Raw genomic sequence first — 17347 nt, forward strand, 5'->3', positions numbered from 1 at the left:
ACTGGACTTTATTTTTTCTCTTTAACATGTTTCGTTTCTCATCCAAGAAGCATCTTCAGTTCTGTAGGGGAAGAGGTGAGGCATTTGTGCATTTGAAACTGAACAAGAGAAAGGTGCATAGAATACACTCTGAAGCAATGCTACACTACTTCCAAAGTGCCAGGAAGATTTATGCACTAGTTTTGTTTACATTTTTGCTTCTTTAATCACTGCCATGACTAAGCTATGTTTGTAAGAACTCTAGAAACTTTCACAGGCAGAATTGGCTGCTACAGCCCACATCTGAGCAGTGAATGAGGTTAAAGAGTAATTAACAATGTGTTTTTTCATACTAGCTTGTGTTCGATTTTAAAAATAATACTGTTATCCCTATTTTCATTGGGATAATCTCTTTCTTTATAACAAAATCTGCCAAGTTACCTGTGGCATCTTAAAAATTAAGACATTTCCTAAGGTTTGAGCCAGCGCTTCCCATATATGGGAGCTGATGTAAACTTGTACAGATTGCAGTCCATTAAGCATCCTAGGCCAGGCTGCAAAAATCTGAATAACCTGAAGATGGCAGCAAAGAAGTATTGAAGAGGTATCATTGCAGTCTTGATTGGTTGTTTGTTTAATGCATTTATATGGTTCCCTCCATCTTAACCAAGAATCTCTAAATGGTTAACAAAACTTGTGATAAAATAACAGTGTTGTATAAAAGGCATAAGAAAGTATACAGTTTTAAGAAAAACTGATGTTCCTTGCAAAACTGTCTCACAACTCAGAGCAGAACAAGAATACTGGGCTCCACTATATTCCTGGCCCCACCATTTGAGGAAAAAGCCAGGTCTTCAAGTGGTTCCAGAAAACCAATAGGTCAGGGCCATCTGAACCTTAGGAGAAAGTCATGGGAGAGAGTCGATACAACAGAAAAGAGTATGCTATCAAATCTATCTAAAATAGATTTATTGGTCTTGCAAAAGTCGGCAGCCAGTTTATGTTTAAATTTTATTTAACTTCATAGTCCTTCAGTTGCCATTTGTAAAGATGCTTATGCCATGATGCATGCAGAGCCAGATTGTTGACTCACATGAAGTCCTCAAAAACGTTTGCTGGCAAGACAGAAGTTTCCATTTTGACATTAGCTCACATAAAGCAGAGTCTATTGTATCACATGAATGAGGCTATATTCTGAGTTAGAAGCATGCATGCTTATTTAATGGCAGTGCTTTTTTGTAAAAGAAAAAGGTGCCAGAACTCACACATTTCATACAACCCGCCTTGCCTATCCTACAAGGTTCCATCCAAAAAAGGTGCCGGAACTCCGTTCTGAGCGTTCTATGAGAAAAAAAAGCCCTGTTTAATGGAATGAAGGTGATGACATGAGGAGCATCCATCTCTTTTGCACAAAACCAGATGAGAGATGGTTTGAAGATTTAAACATATTAAATATAAATGGTGAGGTTCTGGAATAAGAGCTACATGGCTCAGAAAGCAGTGCTTGAATACAGCATAGCAAGGAAAGGAATATTTGTTTTAGATGAGAAGTGAACATACATACATATATTATGCACTGCTGCCTTGTAGTTGTGAATCCCTGAAAAAAAGCAGAGCCTGCCCATCAAATCTTCTGAGTGACTAGAAACATGTAGGCCTTTTTATTTTCATGCACTGTTACCTAACAGTAGGAATTCCACCTAGCTGCAGGAAACAAGGATGCAGGGCCTCTTTGTGGCTGGGTTTGCACATCACATTAAACCATGGTTTGTTTAACCATGGACCTATGTAATAACTTACAATTGGCTGAGCTCATAATCTGAGGTATTACAAATCACCATGACGCATTCAAGGGACATGGAGGGTCTAAGGAAAACAGATAACAATATGACTTAATATGATGGGTGAATTGGATCAGTTCTGTTAGAAAGGCCAACTTTTTTTTGTTCCCTCACTGTGTGAACTGTTTTTATCATATCTATGGACATTTTTTAAAAAAATTGCAGGCAGATTCTGTTTGTTTTCCTCTTCTCTTCTTCCCCTGTTCTGCTTTTTTTTATTGCCTCTTAGATTGTAAACCTGAGGGCAGAAATTCTCTCTTTTTATTGTTTGGTAAGCCCTTCTGTGAGCATTTTGTGCTGAAGAATGAGGTAAAAAAATACTTTAAAAAAATACTTTTTGAGGGCATCTGCAGAAGCCTGTAATGTGGCTGGCAATAACCAGAAAAGAAAAGTTTCCCGAGGCATCTCGTGATGAAGTGCCTGAATAAATATCAAGTTAAAGCCAGTCTTTGCAGTAAAAACCTAGCTATAGTCTTGTTTTATGAAGATAAAATAAAAGGATTATAATAAGATAAATATAAACACTTTTCACAGCTTCTGGTGGCAAGCTCTTCCAGAATATTGTAAAAAATATGGTGCAAGATACAGTATGCATTTCCTATAGCATAGCATACCTATCCTTAGCATACCTTACATTGAGCCTAAAATTGTGTCATGTATGTTAACTTTTTCTGCCAATTACTACAGTGTTTAAACACATCAAGCCACAGTACTTGTTTGTGATGTTGAAATATTCTGCCAGAATAATGAGCTAGCACAGTTGGGAACCAAGCTACATTATACATTAGCAATGACTGCACAAAATGAAAGCACAAATGTTATGCCTCTTCAGCTGGTAAATGCTGGAAGATGAATTTTTGTTATGGTAAATGTTCCACCATAATAGTATAAACAGTGCACTAGGGAACAATGCAATTCACAAACTGCAACATTCCATCATTCATCAGGTTGTTCTTAAGTGTCCTAACAGAGAGAAGACCTCTGGATGCAGCCTGGACCACCAAATGATGCAAAATACAGTGAAAACATAACAACCCTTTCATAACCAAAGAACTGTAATAGGCACCAAAATTCTGTATAAATTGCAACCTAGCAACTGGTGCTATGAATCTAGACAAAATGCTTATTTATCATCTCCAAGTTAGGGGGAGTTATCTGGTTATCTGAAGGGGAATGGTGTCAATATAGTTGATTTTCCTTATCTGATCCAAACATGAGGGTAGGCAGTTAACAATTAAATGTCTATATAGAGAGAGTGAACAATAGGCTAGATAAGGGTTAATAAGTGAAACTTCATGGAACAAGATGAGATGATGGTGAAAGTTCAAATGATCAGGGATGTAATGGTTAACCTGTGTAAGATAGGGAAGGGGAGAAAATGTGTTAGCATGCATTGGAATGCAAACAGATGCGCAAGCCAAAACTTATCATTTCAAATCCACACCATTGGAATTTTGTATGTAGCTTAACATATTTAAGTGTGTTAGCAAAATATTTATACAAAAATGTCAATATTCATCAAGCTAAGTAAAATGTATTAGGAAAAATTGCCAAAAGACACAAGATGAATGTGTATGTTTTGAGAAATATGCACCAAAACTATATTCCAACTTTAAAAAATAACCTTACGTTCAAGCAGAAAAATGACAAAGCTGAGAAAATGTAGATATAAAGATTTTTTAAAAAATGAGTAAACTATGAGAAATAGACATAAGACATATGCAGCCAGAATTTTTCCAGAGTCTTGAAAACTGGTTGGTCAGAAGAAAAGTTCTTTGCTCTTTTATCACACCATAACTCATAATGGGCATTACAGTATATCTGAAAATGTATTTTCCATCGTTTGAAGTCATTCTGTTAAATCTTTCTTGGGCACATCTCCAGGTGTCTCTGTGTCACTTCCAACATGGGGTAGATAATGACAAGGGGGGAAAAAGCCTTACTAGTTGCAATATCCTTTTTCTTGGACACCCTCCTCAGAGATGTCCAGTGATGTCACCATTGCTTTTCATCAAGTGTCTCTCAAAACTTTTTTCTCCAAACATTTGTCTCATCCTCTCAGTCCCTGGTCCTTTTAAAGACACCTTTTATAAGTTGATGGTCTCCAGATGGGAAGAAATTCAGTTTCCGGTGTTCTCAGCCAGCAAAGCCAAAGGTCACACATTAGCTGGAAATTCAGAGAGCTAAAATCCCAAGACAGTTGGGAGACACAAAGCTAAAGATGTCTATATCTAAGGGTTTTATTTTCAATGCTGCCTTTAATCTGTTGCCACAACCATTTTTCCGTAAGATCACTGCATATAACTTTATCCACTGAATAGATGCAGAACTTTTTAAGACTGAGAAGTCTAGAAGCAACATTTTCATCTGAACAATAGCCAAACCCCTCTACATTTTGCACTCTTCTGTGTCGTACTCATTTTTTTTCTCCTTTCTTTTTTGCTCATTTAATAGTTCAGTAATTGGGACTGTGTGAAGAAATGTGAGATACTGAAATAACAAGTGTCACTAAGTGTTGAGTCTTTGCTTTGCTGTCTTGAATTAAAAATATTGATCCAACCAGAGGCACTGGGAGGGGAGGGGGAAATCAACAAAATTAAGAAGGTGGGTGCAACCATGCCCATCCCTTTCCACATGTGTTGTGCATGCAACATAAAAGGAGGTGTGGCTTCAGTCATGTATTTGCTGCCTCTATCTTGACCTCTTTGGCACTGCTATCCTGCAGTCCTCCTGCATCCATTGAGTTATTTCAAATATTAAATTTCAGATTGGACCCCCCCCCCTTATGTCCTCCAACCCAAATGCATGAATGATCTAAAAGAATTATACTGGTAGTTCTGCAAGATATGTAAAAGATTCAAAATGTTTCCCATATATAATATTAGAAAATCTTCAGAACTGTGGAGAAATCCAAATTTGCTAGAGAGGAAACATAACTGAGAACATGTACAACATATATGCTGTAAGCCGCCCTGATTTCACGTTAAGTAAATTGTATAGTGACAAAGTCAGGAAGGAATAACAACCAAAGTCACTGTAGCTTTGAAGAAGTTTTGCAAAACCATATCTTATTTGTATGTTGGCTTGGTTTGACAAGTATAGATTTTACCACCACTGCTTGTTCTTCAACATCTTGTTCTTCCTACATGGAGTCAAGGAATGTGTCTCCTCACAGTCTTATTCCAATCTCTCATTTATTTCCTAATGTGTCTTTATTAGAACTGCTGCCTTATTTCAATTGTTGATACCCAGGGAAGAAGAAGGCTGCTTCAAGCAGATGGGTTTTGATGTCCTGAAAAGTCATGACACAGCAATGTATACAATACATCTTTGTATATGTTTGAGGCAGTACATCTATGCAGTTAGAAAGATGGTTAAGTGAAAGGTTATTATTCTTTAGGGCACTTTTCCCATTGTCCCATGTTTCAAATGTGTTGATTTTCAATTTCCATAATCCCCACCTGTCTAATAGATCTGTCTAATAGATTTGCTATCTAGAATGATACCTAATATTTAGCTCCATGATAGAGCCAATTAACTGAGGGAAGGCTCCATTTCATGTTAGCCTTTGTTAATAAAATGCTTTGGGAGATCTTTGTTAAGATACTATTAAAGATATCATCCTAAATTTTCCTCATTTAAAAACAAAAAAGAAAACCTGAACAATTGATCTAAATTTTTGTTGTTGCTTCTCTCCCAATAAACAGATCCTCCAATTTGTCATAGGCTTCCCCACCCCCTTGACTCAAGATTTAAAATGGAGGCCAGCAGTCTGATTATTATCATAATCACAGAATTTTGCACGATGGTGAGAATGTCAATCAATCTTCATAATTAAAGTAGTAAATATTGTATAACATTTCAGCAGGATTATATTTTTGGACGGGTAATCAAGAATGTCCTCAGCAGAAATAAAAGCCACAGGTTCTCTTTGCTTCCTAGTACAAAGATCAACCACACCAAACTAGCAACAGTATCATACTAAGTTGTCCTCTTGTGAATTGTTTGACTGGCCACTGCTCAGCTGTCCAAGGATACAATAGGAAAGGGAGGTATCCTAAACTTTTTTGGGGGACAACTGGTTTGGGAAGGCTGCTTTAAAGCATTCACACTTATAGGATACTTTCCTTTTTAAACAAATCTTTTCTTTGTTCATTGCTTCTCAAGACTTGGCATTAAATGCAAACACACACACACATTTATGAGAATAAACAATCACTGAAGAAGGTTGTGGGATCAAAATGTTTGATGATGAATTCTCTTCCTCATGTTTTTCAGAAAGAGTCACACAACCCAATAATCTGATTGTTTATATTCAGATACCATCTTCACATTCTTAAAAACAAATAATTATTCTACTTCACTCTGATCATCTGGTGTTTGCCACACTGATGTTAAAAGTCATTTTTCATTGCCTCCTTTACCAGTATTCTTAAATTAATAAGTATGTGACTGGGGCATATGCAGAAGAGTCAAAAAAGTCAAGATGGCAGCTACAACCATGTAATCAAAGCCCTGCCCTGTTTTTACATGTGTTGCTACTACTGAATAGCCACAGACACCATCTTGGGTATTTTTAATTCCTGTGGACACCCTGGTATCACAAATAGTATAATGCAAAATCTACCATAACATAAGAACCAAGAATATTCCTTTTTAAGTGTGAGAAAAAGTCAGTGCTAGAAAGGCCAAATGTTTTTGACAGCCAATGGCCCTGAAGCTGCAGACTCCAGTTTATGACATGTTTGTTTCTTTAGCCTAATTTTCAATCTGCAGAAATGAAAACAATCCATTCTTCACATTCGCTGTACTTTTAACATCCTGTCCTGCTCAATAATCATTTTGGGAAAGCAGAGATTGTTGCATTCTGCCTCTCATCCTGCCTTTGGCCATTGTCAACTTTCTATTTAATTTCCTAAATTGATTTTATCAGCAAGACAAATCTTAATTCCTTAATCCCTTTAAAAAACCTATCCAAAATGTGTGCCTTTTTCACAGCAGCTTTCAATAAGTTATTATCCTATCTACTAATAATCGCTGTATTGCAATATTATCTTCATAAGTGGTCTGAAAATTATCATAAAGTAGTTGGAGGGCAGGGAGTGTTCTTTTGGGGAAAATAACGTCAACAAGTGAAAGATACATCATGTGTGGATCTGGGCTATTATAATATGCAGATTGGGATGAACTGATGCTATTTATTTGTAATCTTACTTTTTATGTTTTATATTCTTGCAAAGTTCTTCACAACAGGTTGGAAAAGTAGGCTATTTTATTTTAAAGAGAAGAGAAGAGAAGAGAAGAGAAGAGAAGAGAAGAGAAGAGAAGAGAAGAGAAGAGAAGAGAACAGAACAGAACAGAACAGAACAGAACAGAACAGACTAGAACTGGAAGGAACCTTGGAGGTCTTCTAGTCCAGCCCCTCACTTAAGCAGAAGAACCTATACCATCTCAGACAAGTGACTGTCTAGCCTCTTCTTAAAAATCTCCAGTATTGGAGTGCTCACGATTTCTGGAGGCAAGCTGTTCCACTGGTTAATTGTCCTCACTGTCAGGACGTTTCTCCTTAATTCCAGGTTGCTTCTCTTTTTTGATCAGTTTCCAACCATTGTTTCTTGTCCTGCCTTCTGGTGCTTTGAAGAATAGTTTGACCCCCTCTTCTCTGTGGCAGCCCCTCAAATACTGGAATACTGTTATCATGTCTCCCCTATTTCTGCTTTTCTTCAGACTAGCCAAACCCAAGTCCCACAGCTGTTCTTCGTATGTTTTAGTCATAGGGGTAACTTCTATTTTGTTTTAATATTTAAAACCAAATAAAAACAGATACTCCTTGACTTACAATAGTTTATTTAGTGACTGTTCAAAGTTACAACCTCACTGAAAAAAAGGACTTATGACTGTTTTTCACACTCACAATTGTTGCAGCATCCCCATGGTCACATGATTAAAATTCAGACACTTGGCAACTGATTCATATTTATGACGGTCGCAGTGTCCCGGAGTCATGCAATCACCTTTTGCGACCTTCTCACAAGGAAAGTCAATGGCGAAGCCTGATTCATTTAACAACTGCGTCACTAACTTAACTGCAATGATTCACTTAACAAATGTGGCAAGAAAGATTGTAAAATGGGGTAAAATTCACTTAACAAAGGTCTCACTTAGCAACAGAAATTTTGGGCTCAATTGTGGTCATAAGTTGAGGACTACCTGTATGTCATTTCAATATTTAAATGACATGGGGTTTTTTGTTTCTGTAGGGTATGAGATTCTCAGTTTGAAAAACTTCTAAGTAACTTACAAGATTATGGAAGTAAAATAGAAAAAAATAAAAGAGGAAATAAGAACACGGAGATACACACACCAAACCAAGGACAACCAATTTCCTAGCTTTTGACCCACCAAGGCAGGGGTCTTCAAACTTGGCCCTTTTGTGACTTGTGGACTTCAACTCCCAGAATTCCTCAGCCAGGCATGCTGGCTGAGGAATTCTGGGAGTTGAAGTCCACAAGTTATGAAAGGGCCAAGTTTGAAGACCCCTACACTAAGGGAACCAATTCTAGCTGCAATATCCTCTAGCACAGTAAAAGCAGGACAATCAGGTTTTCTGAATGACAACAGTGTCTAAAGTCTCCTTGTCTACAAGCTTAATGAGAGTTTTCCCTTAACCCCTTCCTGATCTGAGCATATTCAGTTTGAAATAAAGTTTTGAAACAAGGACAGTTTCCCACCTACCATCCAAATTACAGAATCTAAGAAATTGTACTTAAGCAGCTTATTCCCCATTAAATACATTTCTTCTTTTACACTTATCAAACACAGCCATGCAAGCTGGAACTTCTGGAGTTTGATTTAGTCATTCCATTTTCCAAAGAACATTGCCAGAAAAATTATTTTTAAAAGCGGTGAGTTCATGCTTATCTGATTATTCTCTGGCCTTCACTGCTTCACTTCATCCAGCTTCATTTTTCTTGAAATGTTAAGGCAGCACTTCCCAAACTTTTCCTTCATTATCCAAAGCTGTTTATCAGGAAGTTCTTTTCACCCCATGTAGGTGAATTTTAAATCAATTGAAATTTCCCTGTTGTGATTGGGTTTGCAAGTCAGCTAAAGACATAGCATTTCTACTCAATTTAGGGTAATTTACCCAGGTTTTGTTTGTTTGTGTTTTTTTTTTTTTGAGAGGGACACGGTGGCTCAGTGGGTTAGGACACTGACCTTGTCGATCAGATGGTCAGCAGTTTGGCGGGTCGAATCCCGAGTGCCGCGTAGTAGAGTGAGCGCCTGTTACTCGTCCCAGCTTCTGCCAACCTAGCAGTTCGAAAGCACGTAAAAATGCAAGTAGAAAAATAGGGACCACTACGGTGGGAAGGTAACAGCGTTCCGTGCGCCTTTGGTGTCTAGTCATGCCGGCCACATGACCACGGAGACGTCCTTGGACAAGCGCTGGCTCTTCGGCTTTGAAACGGAGATGAGCACCGGCCCCTAGAGATGGAAACGACTAGCACACATGTGCAGGGGAACCTTTACCTTTACCTTTTTTACCCAGTTTTAGGTGTTAAGGGATAGTTTCACAGCTAATGCCAGGAAGGCTTTTTAGTTTAGAGACTAGACTAGTCTAGTCTTCATAAAGTGCAAAGGCCCACTTTAACTCTCCTGCAGGTTTGCAAATTTCAGACTGCACAGTTATGAGAGAGTGTTCCATAGTGCCCTTCTCTCCTGCAAAGCATGGCTTCATTATTTGACTTGTCCTATAAGAGTTCCCAGGTTGAATCTGAGACATTTTCAGTTCCAGCTATTAAGTTGATCCATTTCCCCTCTCCTCCACTTCAAGCAAGGTGGTAGCGCTACTGCCAGTAAAGGTTGTGTTGTTATTCCCATTACATCTCAGTGCAACCCCATTAGCTATTCTGTGCACTGCCAGATCAGTAGAAGCACAATTGTTTGAGGACACAGCAGCAGGGATATGACTTTTGAGTAGCCTGGTGCTGGCAGGGGCAGTCTGTGTTGTGGCAACCACTGGAAAAAACATCTAAAACAAATCAGCTACCCAGAAAAACAAAAAAGATAAGAATCATATATCTTCCCCTTAAATAAAATATGTATTTAATTAAATTAAATTAAGTGAGAAAGAATGCTTTACCACAATGAAGAAAGAAAAGGCATTTGTCCCATTGGTACCAATTGTGGTTGTTAATAATAATAATAATAATAATAATAATAATAATAATAATAATAATAATAATAATAATAATAATAATAATAATAATTTGGAAGGGACCTTGGAGATCATCTAGTCCAATTCCCTGCTCAGGCAGGAAACCCTATACCATTTCAGACAAATGGCTGACCAATCTCTTCTTAAAAACTTCCAGTGTTGGAGCATTCACAGCATTCACAGTAACTTGTACTTACTTACTTATGCAACAAGGCAAGATTGAAGGCCAACAACAGTCAGACACAATGGCTCTGCTAGAACAAATTCTAACTAAAGTAGCGTTTCTCAGCCTTCTCAGCCATTTTAAGATGTGCAGACTTCAACTTCTAGAATTCCCCAGAGAATTCAATTCCCTTGGGAATTGAACTCCAGACATCCTAAAATGGCCAACATTAAGAAACACTGTACCAAAGGAACAGCATGAAGGCAGAAGACAAAGCAGTTAGGGAATGGGTTGAGATTAGATATGGGTTTTAAAAATAATAATAGTAATACTAACCCTACTATTCTGGTAATATAATTCTATGAATTCTATATTTTTTGAATACCATGAAATCTTATGACTTTGAAACTAAATTGCATACTTTTGTGTATTCTATATAATACTAATAATCATATAATAATTTTTCCTACATTTCATCTCCCCCAATTAAAAACATTAATTATAGACATCAGGAAAAAAGTATTATATACATATAGGTGTTCATCTGAAAAGAGAAAATAATCAAACACAGGCAAGTACTGAATCTAAGAAAATGCTACATCCCCTACATTTTTGTCCCATAGAAATAAGTAAGCTAAATTAAATTCTCCTTTGCAAGATTCTTAGACCACTAATGTATATAGGTAATCTTTCACTTACAACCACAATTGGTACCAGAATTTTGATCACATGACGGTGTGGATGCTGTGACAATTGTAAGTGCAAGGATTCGTTGTAACTCACTTTTTTCATGCCATTGTAACATCGAATGGTGGCTAAATGAATGGCTGCAAATTGAGAACTACCTGTATAATTTCTGGGTAGATGATGGTTCTGTTAGTAGGAATGTTGGGCATAGGTGTAATCAGACAATTAAAGCTCCACCTATTCTTACATGCATGTGATGTGTACTTAAAAGGGATGGGCTGTCATTGCCCTGTGGCAATCATTTTGATGCTGTTGACAGCCCCCCATCCCATGGGTGCCCCCAGTATGGAGGAAAATTATATAATGCAATTTTTCCATTATATAATGCAAGTGCAGTACAATTCATTGAAACACCTAGGAAAACTATGATACATATAGTTTATTACACAAAGCACAGGGAGTCTAAATTGTAGACAATACCATATCCATCACTAACAAGATTATGACCCCAAGCTGCTGATCTCCAGTGATTTTGCTTTTAAGGCCCATTTTCTGTCATCATTTTCATCACTGCATCTAGGTAGCAAATTGATCCATTGAAAATGAGATACAATTTCTAAAGTGCTTTTAGCCAGGTCCTTCCAATGATGTTCTGGTGAACAGAATACGTTTATTGGTCTGAAGAAGCAGATCTCTATGACAAAAGAAAGCCTGCGTATCTAACAGAGATTAAAGATTTTCATAATTTTCCCATGCCCAAAATAGAAGTGCCCTCTTGTTGAAACAGCATTATGGGTGGAGCAGAGTGCAGCCTTTGCCAAGGATTTGTAGATTTGTAGATTCAGAGCCCCCCAAAACAGAGAGGATCCAGAAATGGTGAGCTGTCAGCTAGCAACCACTTTAAATGTGGGGACAGACTTCTACTTGTGTCTGAGGTCCTTATGCCTCCTTTAGTCATAACCAAGAATGTCTGAGTATTGTTTGAACTCTCGGATGAGCGCAGCCTCTGTATTCAACATGTGATTAGTGATAAATCTATGTATATTTACCATGGAAGCAGTCAGTGCTATGTAATCAGCTAAATGTAAATGAATTGATTGTGTGTTTTGAGTAATTCTGAATACCTCATATTACGCAATGAACCAGTGCTGCCATTAATTCATATTACTGGCCCAGCTATTCAATGGCTGGGAAAGATCTTTCCTTCGCCTGTTATTCTCTCCACACAGCCAGCTACCTGCAAACTGGAGATGCTAGGAATTGAACCTGCACTGAGGAACTGAGAAAGAGGAAGGCAATAATTCACCCAGGTCTGAAAAGCTTGCTTACTCTGAAACTCCCTGCTGCCCTGAGGAATCTTTAAGTCCCAATTCATGCCTTTTTAAGAAAAGAAGGAAAAGAAATGCAACTCTCCTCCTTACCTCTTTTTTCCCCTCCCTCATGCCAATCCTAAACCTATTTTTGCTCGGACTCTTTTGAAGAGTAAATAATAATGTCCTTATATTTGGAAGAGGTATACTGTACAACGCAAGCGCTAAATGCCTTGAAATGAAGGCATTTAGGTTCAACTAGCTGAACTTTCAGGTACATAAGCCCTCTGCCTCTGCGTCGCTGGAGAAGGCTCACATCTGGAGTTGCAATTTGCAAAGCTACAGCCCAATTAATTCATCTTTTCAAATCTCGCAGCTTCAGCGATCACACAGAGCTTGCCAATTCCTATGTGGCAGTCTCTGAAAAGTGCAGAAACCAGGGTGACTCCTCCCTTGGGGAAAAGGTCTCTGGCCGGACCCCATCACACCGGCCTCTTGGGACACAAGGATAGCAGCCACCCAGCACCACCCAGCACCACCATCCCCCGCCGGTTCCCAGCCTGGTGCCGAGAACTCGAGCAACAACAGTCGCAAGACTTCGGCGCGGCGCAGGACCCCTTACCCCTTCTCCCTCGCCCTCCCCCATCACTTTGTAGCTCTTCCCCAATTGTAAATGCTGCCATGGTTACCGGGGGGGGGGGGGAAATGCTCAAATAAAGACATCAAGACCCGGGCACAAGCCGCGCCGCCCCACACACACACACACACACACTCCATCTCTTCTTCCTCCCCACCAGCAGCCTCCACTCGGCCAATCTCTCCGCAAACTCGTCCGACGCTTCCACACCTCCGCGGACTCTTCTCCACCCCCCCCCCGTCCACGCTCGCCCGCGCAGCATCTGGTTCTGCAGTGAGGCAGCCGCGCGAAACGGCAGCCCCTCGCGGGCACCGGGCTCCGGGTGCCCGGGAGGGGGGGGGGGGAAAGCCACACTTACGAGAAGGGGGACGGTCCTCTCTTCTTTGTGAAGCTCGACTTTGCCGGAGCTTCTCTGGCCACTCTTAACGCCAACGCCGCCGCCGCTGCTGGGAGACCGGCTGGACGCGGCGGAATGAGGCTTGCTGTCCTGCCACAAGTAATAGAAAGTGCCTAGGATCCAGGCTACGGTCAGGATCGCAATGGCATTAGCCCGGATCCGCCTCATTGCGGGACCTCCGGGCTGCCTGGGAGCTCCGAATCAGCTGTAAAGAGGTTCAGTTCTTGGAGAGACGAGAGAGAGAGAGAGAGAGAGAGAGAGAGAGAGAGAGAGAGAGAGAGAGAGAGAGAGAGAGAGAGAGAGAGAGAGAGAGAGAGAGAGAGAGAGAGAGACGAGAGAGAGAGAGACGAGAGAGAGAGAGCAATGGGGAAATGGTGAGACCCGATTCTCTCTCCGCCTCTGTTTGGTTGGCTTGTTCGTTGCCAGCTGTTTGTTCGAGCTCTTGTCTCCCGGCTCAGTCCCGCAGAGCGAAAAGAGAGCGAGAGAGACCGAGGAAGAGAGAGGGAGGCAGGTCTTCCGGGTCCTAACGCCTTCGATGAGACCTCCCAATATATGCTCACCCTTGGACTAACTAACCCATCCAGCCAAGACAAGTGTCGCGCTGGCAGGAGCCAATCTGGGTCGGTCACCGGGACCGGCGTCTCGCTTCCTCGACGTAGCCCTAGCGCTCAAACAAGCAGGGACGGTTGTGTGTATGTATTGCCTTCCTGTTTTTCCCCCTGTTGGGGGCAATGTAGAGGATGAGAAGGCTGGATATTTCACCTCACACGGCTTTTTGAAAAGAAGTGGTGGGGGGGGGGTTGTGTTGTGATGCCACCCTAAATTTTCCTTAAAGCAGCAGCAAGTCGTTTATTCGCTGTTAAAGGCTGCCGTGGAAAGTCATCTCCCACGCTCTGGCGCTGCTGCTGCTGCTGCTGGTGGTGGGCTCATTCATAAAACCAGCATTGTAATTTGCACACAACTGATATAAAATGTGTTGGGAGCCAAGATGCAGTCCCGATCATCATGGGCAATGGGACAAACCAGATGGAAGCTATGAATTCCCTAGATGTTGGGGGCAATAAGCTGACTTTGTAATAATGCCGCTTGGGGGGGAGGGGGCGAAAGCCCTAATAAGCAGGCATATACATAGAATGAAGGCTACTGCTAAGCACATTGGTTTGTGCTTAAATTGTAAGCCACCCTGAGTCTTCGGAGAAGGGCGGGATATAAATAGGATTAAAATAAAATAAAATAAAAACTTAGCCTTGCTAACCCAAAGTATTCAAAAACAGGGACACTGAAAACAGGAGCAATTGAAGGGGAGGCATATTTGACTTCTGCCTTACAAAGGATGCTCAATCTCACCATCATACTTTGGATGTAATCTTGCAGCCTCAGGATCCAGCAGTGTGTAATATCCAAACGTTTATTCCCCTCAGTGTAAGAAGAACCTCTTTGAATGGAGAAAGGGGGAGACGTTTGCCGGCTAATTTAAATTCAGAATCTTTACTGACAGGTGCTGTTGAATTTCAATCCTTTTGAATGTCATTGAAGTAAATCAAAACTTTCTGCTTCCGCCGATGTCCCTAGAAATGAAATAGGACAACTTTTGGAATCTGGGCCTTTCTAGATGATTAGCTCCGTAATTCTCTCAGCTGGAGTTGATTGAGAATTAAGAGAGTTGAAGTCCACAGCATTTCAGGATGAGGAAGATGGATGTCTGTAATAAAGCTGGACCTTCAGGTTTCTGAGGAAAAAGGGGTAAACTCTACTTCTAAAAGAAAGCACCAAAGCTGTCCATTGCAGAGAGAAGGGCCTTTGTGATACTGATGATTCAGAAGTGATTCAGACTCCTCTCTCAGCTGGAGGTGACTAGCATTCCCCTGGCCTGGGAAGATAACATTATGTAGAACAGGGAGGAGGGAATTCTAATGGATCTTTGGCAGTGACTTTCAAAAAGATAGAGCACTACAAGAGTTCACTTTTTGCTGGAGAAACATGAAAAGAGTCCTGTGGTCCCTTTATGACCAACAAGGCTTCAAATCCTGTGACACTTCAGAGGCTTGTGTTCAGGAGAATTCTGTAATTTTTACTGGGGGAGGGGAAGGAATCCAGTTCTGTCAAGGCAATCATTTCACCAGAGCCTTCATTTTATGTCATTATCTGGACTCCTGGGTCTGAATTGTCCTGAACTGCTTACAAGATGTCATGGAGCTCAAATAAACATGGGTTGAATTCCAGTTGCTTAGCTTCCCCATCACAGAGATCTAAAGGGGATCTGTTGCCTAGAGGAGATTCAAGGACCACTGAGGACACAGTAATTAATGTGGGTTCATATGGTAGCTCCTATGGGCAGTCCTTAACTGAGTGTGAAGGGAAGGCAAGAATAAAGACGCCTCAGGGCCAAAAAAAAAGCATGCTGCAGCAGCCAAAAAAGCTAATATAATCCTAGGTGGCATTAACAGAGGTATAGAATCAAGATCACACAAAGTACTACTACCACTTTATAAAGATTTAGTTAAGACCACACTTATAATACTGCATCCAGTTTGGGTCACCATATTATAAAAAAGATGTTGGGACTCTGGAAAGAATGCAGAAGAGATTAGGGGGATGGAGGCTAAAACATATGAAGAACGGTTGGAGGAATTGGGTTAGTCTAGTCCAGGGGTAGGCAACCTCGGCTCTTTTATGACTCTTGGACTTCAACTCCCAGAATTCCTGAGTCAGCTAGTCCATGAGTCATAAAAGAGCCGAGGTTGCCTACCCCTGGTCTAGTCTAGTGAAAAGAAGGACTGGGGTGACATGATATCAGTGTTCCAAAATCTGAGAGGCTGCCACAAAGAAGAGAGGTCAATCTATTCTCCAAAGTAGCAGAAGGTAAGACAAGAAACAATGGATGGAAATTAATCAAAGAGAGAAGCAACCTAGAACTAAGGAGGAAAAGGCTTGCCTTCAGAAGTTGTGGGTGCTCCATCACTGGAGGTTTTTAAGAAGAGACTGGTCAGCCCACTTGTCTGGAACAGTACAAGGTCTCCTGCCTGATCAGGGTGTTAGACTAGAAGACCTCCAATATCCCTTCCAACTCTGTTATTTTGTTATTTTATTCCTTTCAGATCAGTGCCATCTCCAGCATTGGCACCAGCTGACCTCAATTTTATTTTTAGTTCTTTTAAAATAAAGCTCCCGATAATAGGGTTTTTTGAGTTGCCAGCACTCGGTGTGAGAACTTTAAAAACTATATTAAAACTATCCACATTCACACAGAGAACAGCACAAAAGATATATTTTTTAAAAAAAATCAAGAACAATAACGAGAGTAATAGATATGGCAACTAAATTCTGAAGTTCGAAAAAACCAAAATGGTGGATGAATCACTCCATGGATTGTTCTCTACCAGCACTTTTCTGATTAAGAAAGTCTATCCCACTTTATAGCCCTTAGATCAAGGGTACTTCATATTTGGGGCTGGGAAGTATATTTGAACATGGAAAGCAGTGGCCCCCAACCTTTTGGGCACCAGGCACCGGTTCCGTGGAGAGAGATTTTTCCATGGACCAGAGGTGTTGTGGTTTTGCTTGCTGCCTGCATCCCGCAGATGTTGCTTCATTTGTTTGTGCAGCCCGGTTTCTGGCATGCCACGGTCCAGTGCCGGTCCATGGACTGGGGGCTGGGGACCCCTGATGTAAAGAGAGCATTCATAGAGGTGAATATTTAAATTACTTCAAGTAATTTACAGTGTGTATATGACACATTCATCAGACAATTAGGTGCATGTGGAAGCCAAAGCTGCCTGTGCTTCTCTATATATTCAGTGATAAATTTATGGTTTGCTGACATGTGACTAGTGAAATAATGACTGCACAGCTGCCCTGGCCACATTTATTTCTTCTTCCCCCCCCCCTCCTGACATGAAGGTAATCACTGGCCCTATTGTTCTTCAGAGCTCATGTGTGTCAATTTTATAGATACTGTATATTGAAAAATCCCCTTTGCTCCTTCCCCTTCGGAACACACTTCTGCCAACTGATCACCACTAACAACTACAGAGATTATGAGCATGCAGAAAAAGAGGTAAGAATCAAATTGTTTTACCAGTAAAAGAGTAACTCTCTATCATAGCCTTCTCTTA

At 40.5% G+C, this 17347-nt stretch overlaps 1 protein-coding gene across 1 annotated transcript in view; it reads right to left on the reverse strand.

Annotated features, from left to right (window-relative positions):
* GALNT16 (polypeptide N-acetylgalactosaminyltransferase 16) overlaps window positions 1-13764 on the reverse strand; it is a 199989-nt gene extending 186225 nt beyond the window's left edge. The window contains exon 1 of the mRNA XM_083348504.1: window positions 13194-13764. Coding sequence (XP_083204630.1) covers window positions 13194-13400 — 207 coding nt within the window. The 5' untranslated portion in view covers window positions 13401-13764. The remainder of the gene's footprint in view (window positions 1-13193) is intronic.
* Between the last annotated feature and the right edge of the window lie 3583 nt (window positions 13765-17347).

This window comes from Vipera ursinii (assembly GCF_947247035.1).
Source record: "Vipera ursinii genome assembly, chromosome: 1".
NCBI lineage: Eukaryota > Metazoa > Chordata > Lepidosauria > Squamata > Viperidae > Vipera > Vipera ursinii.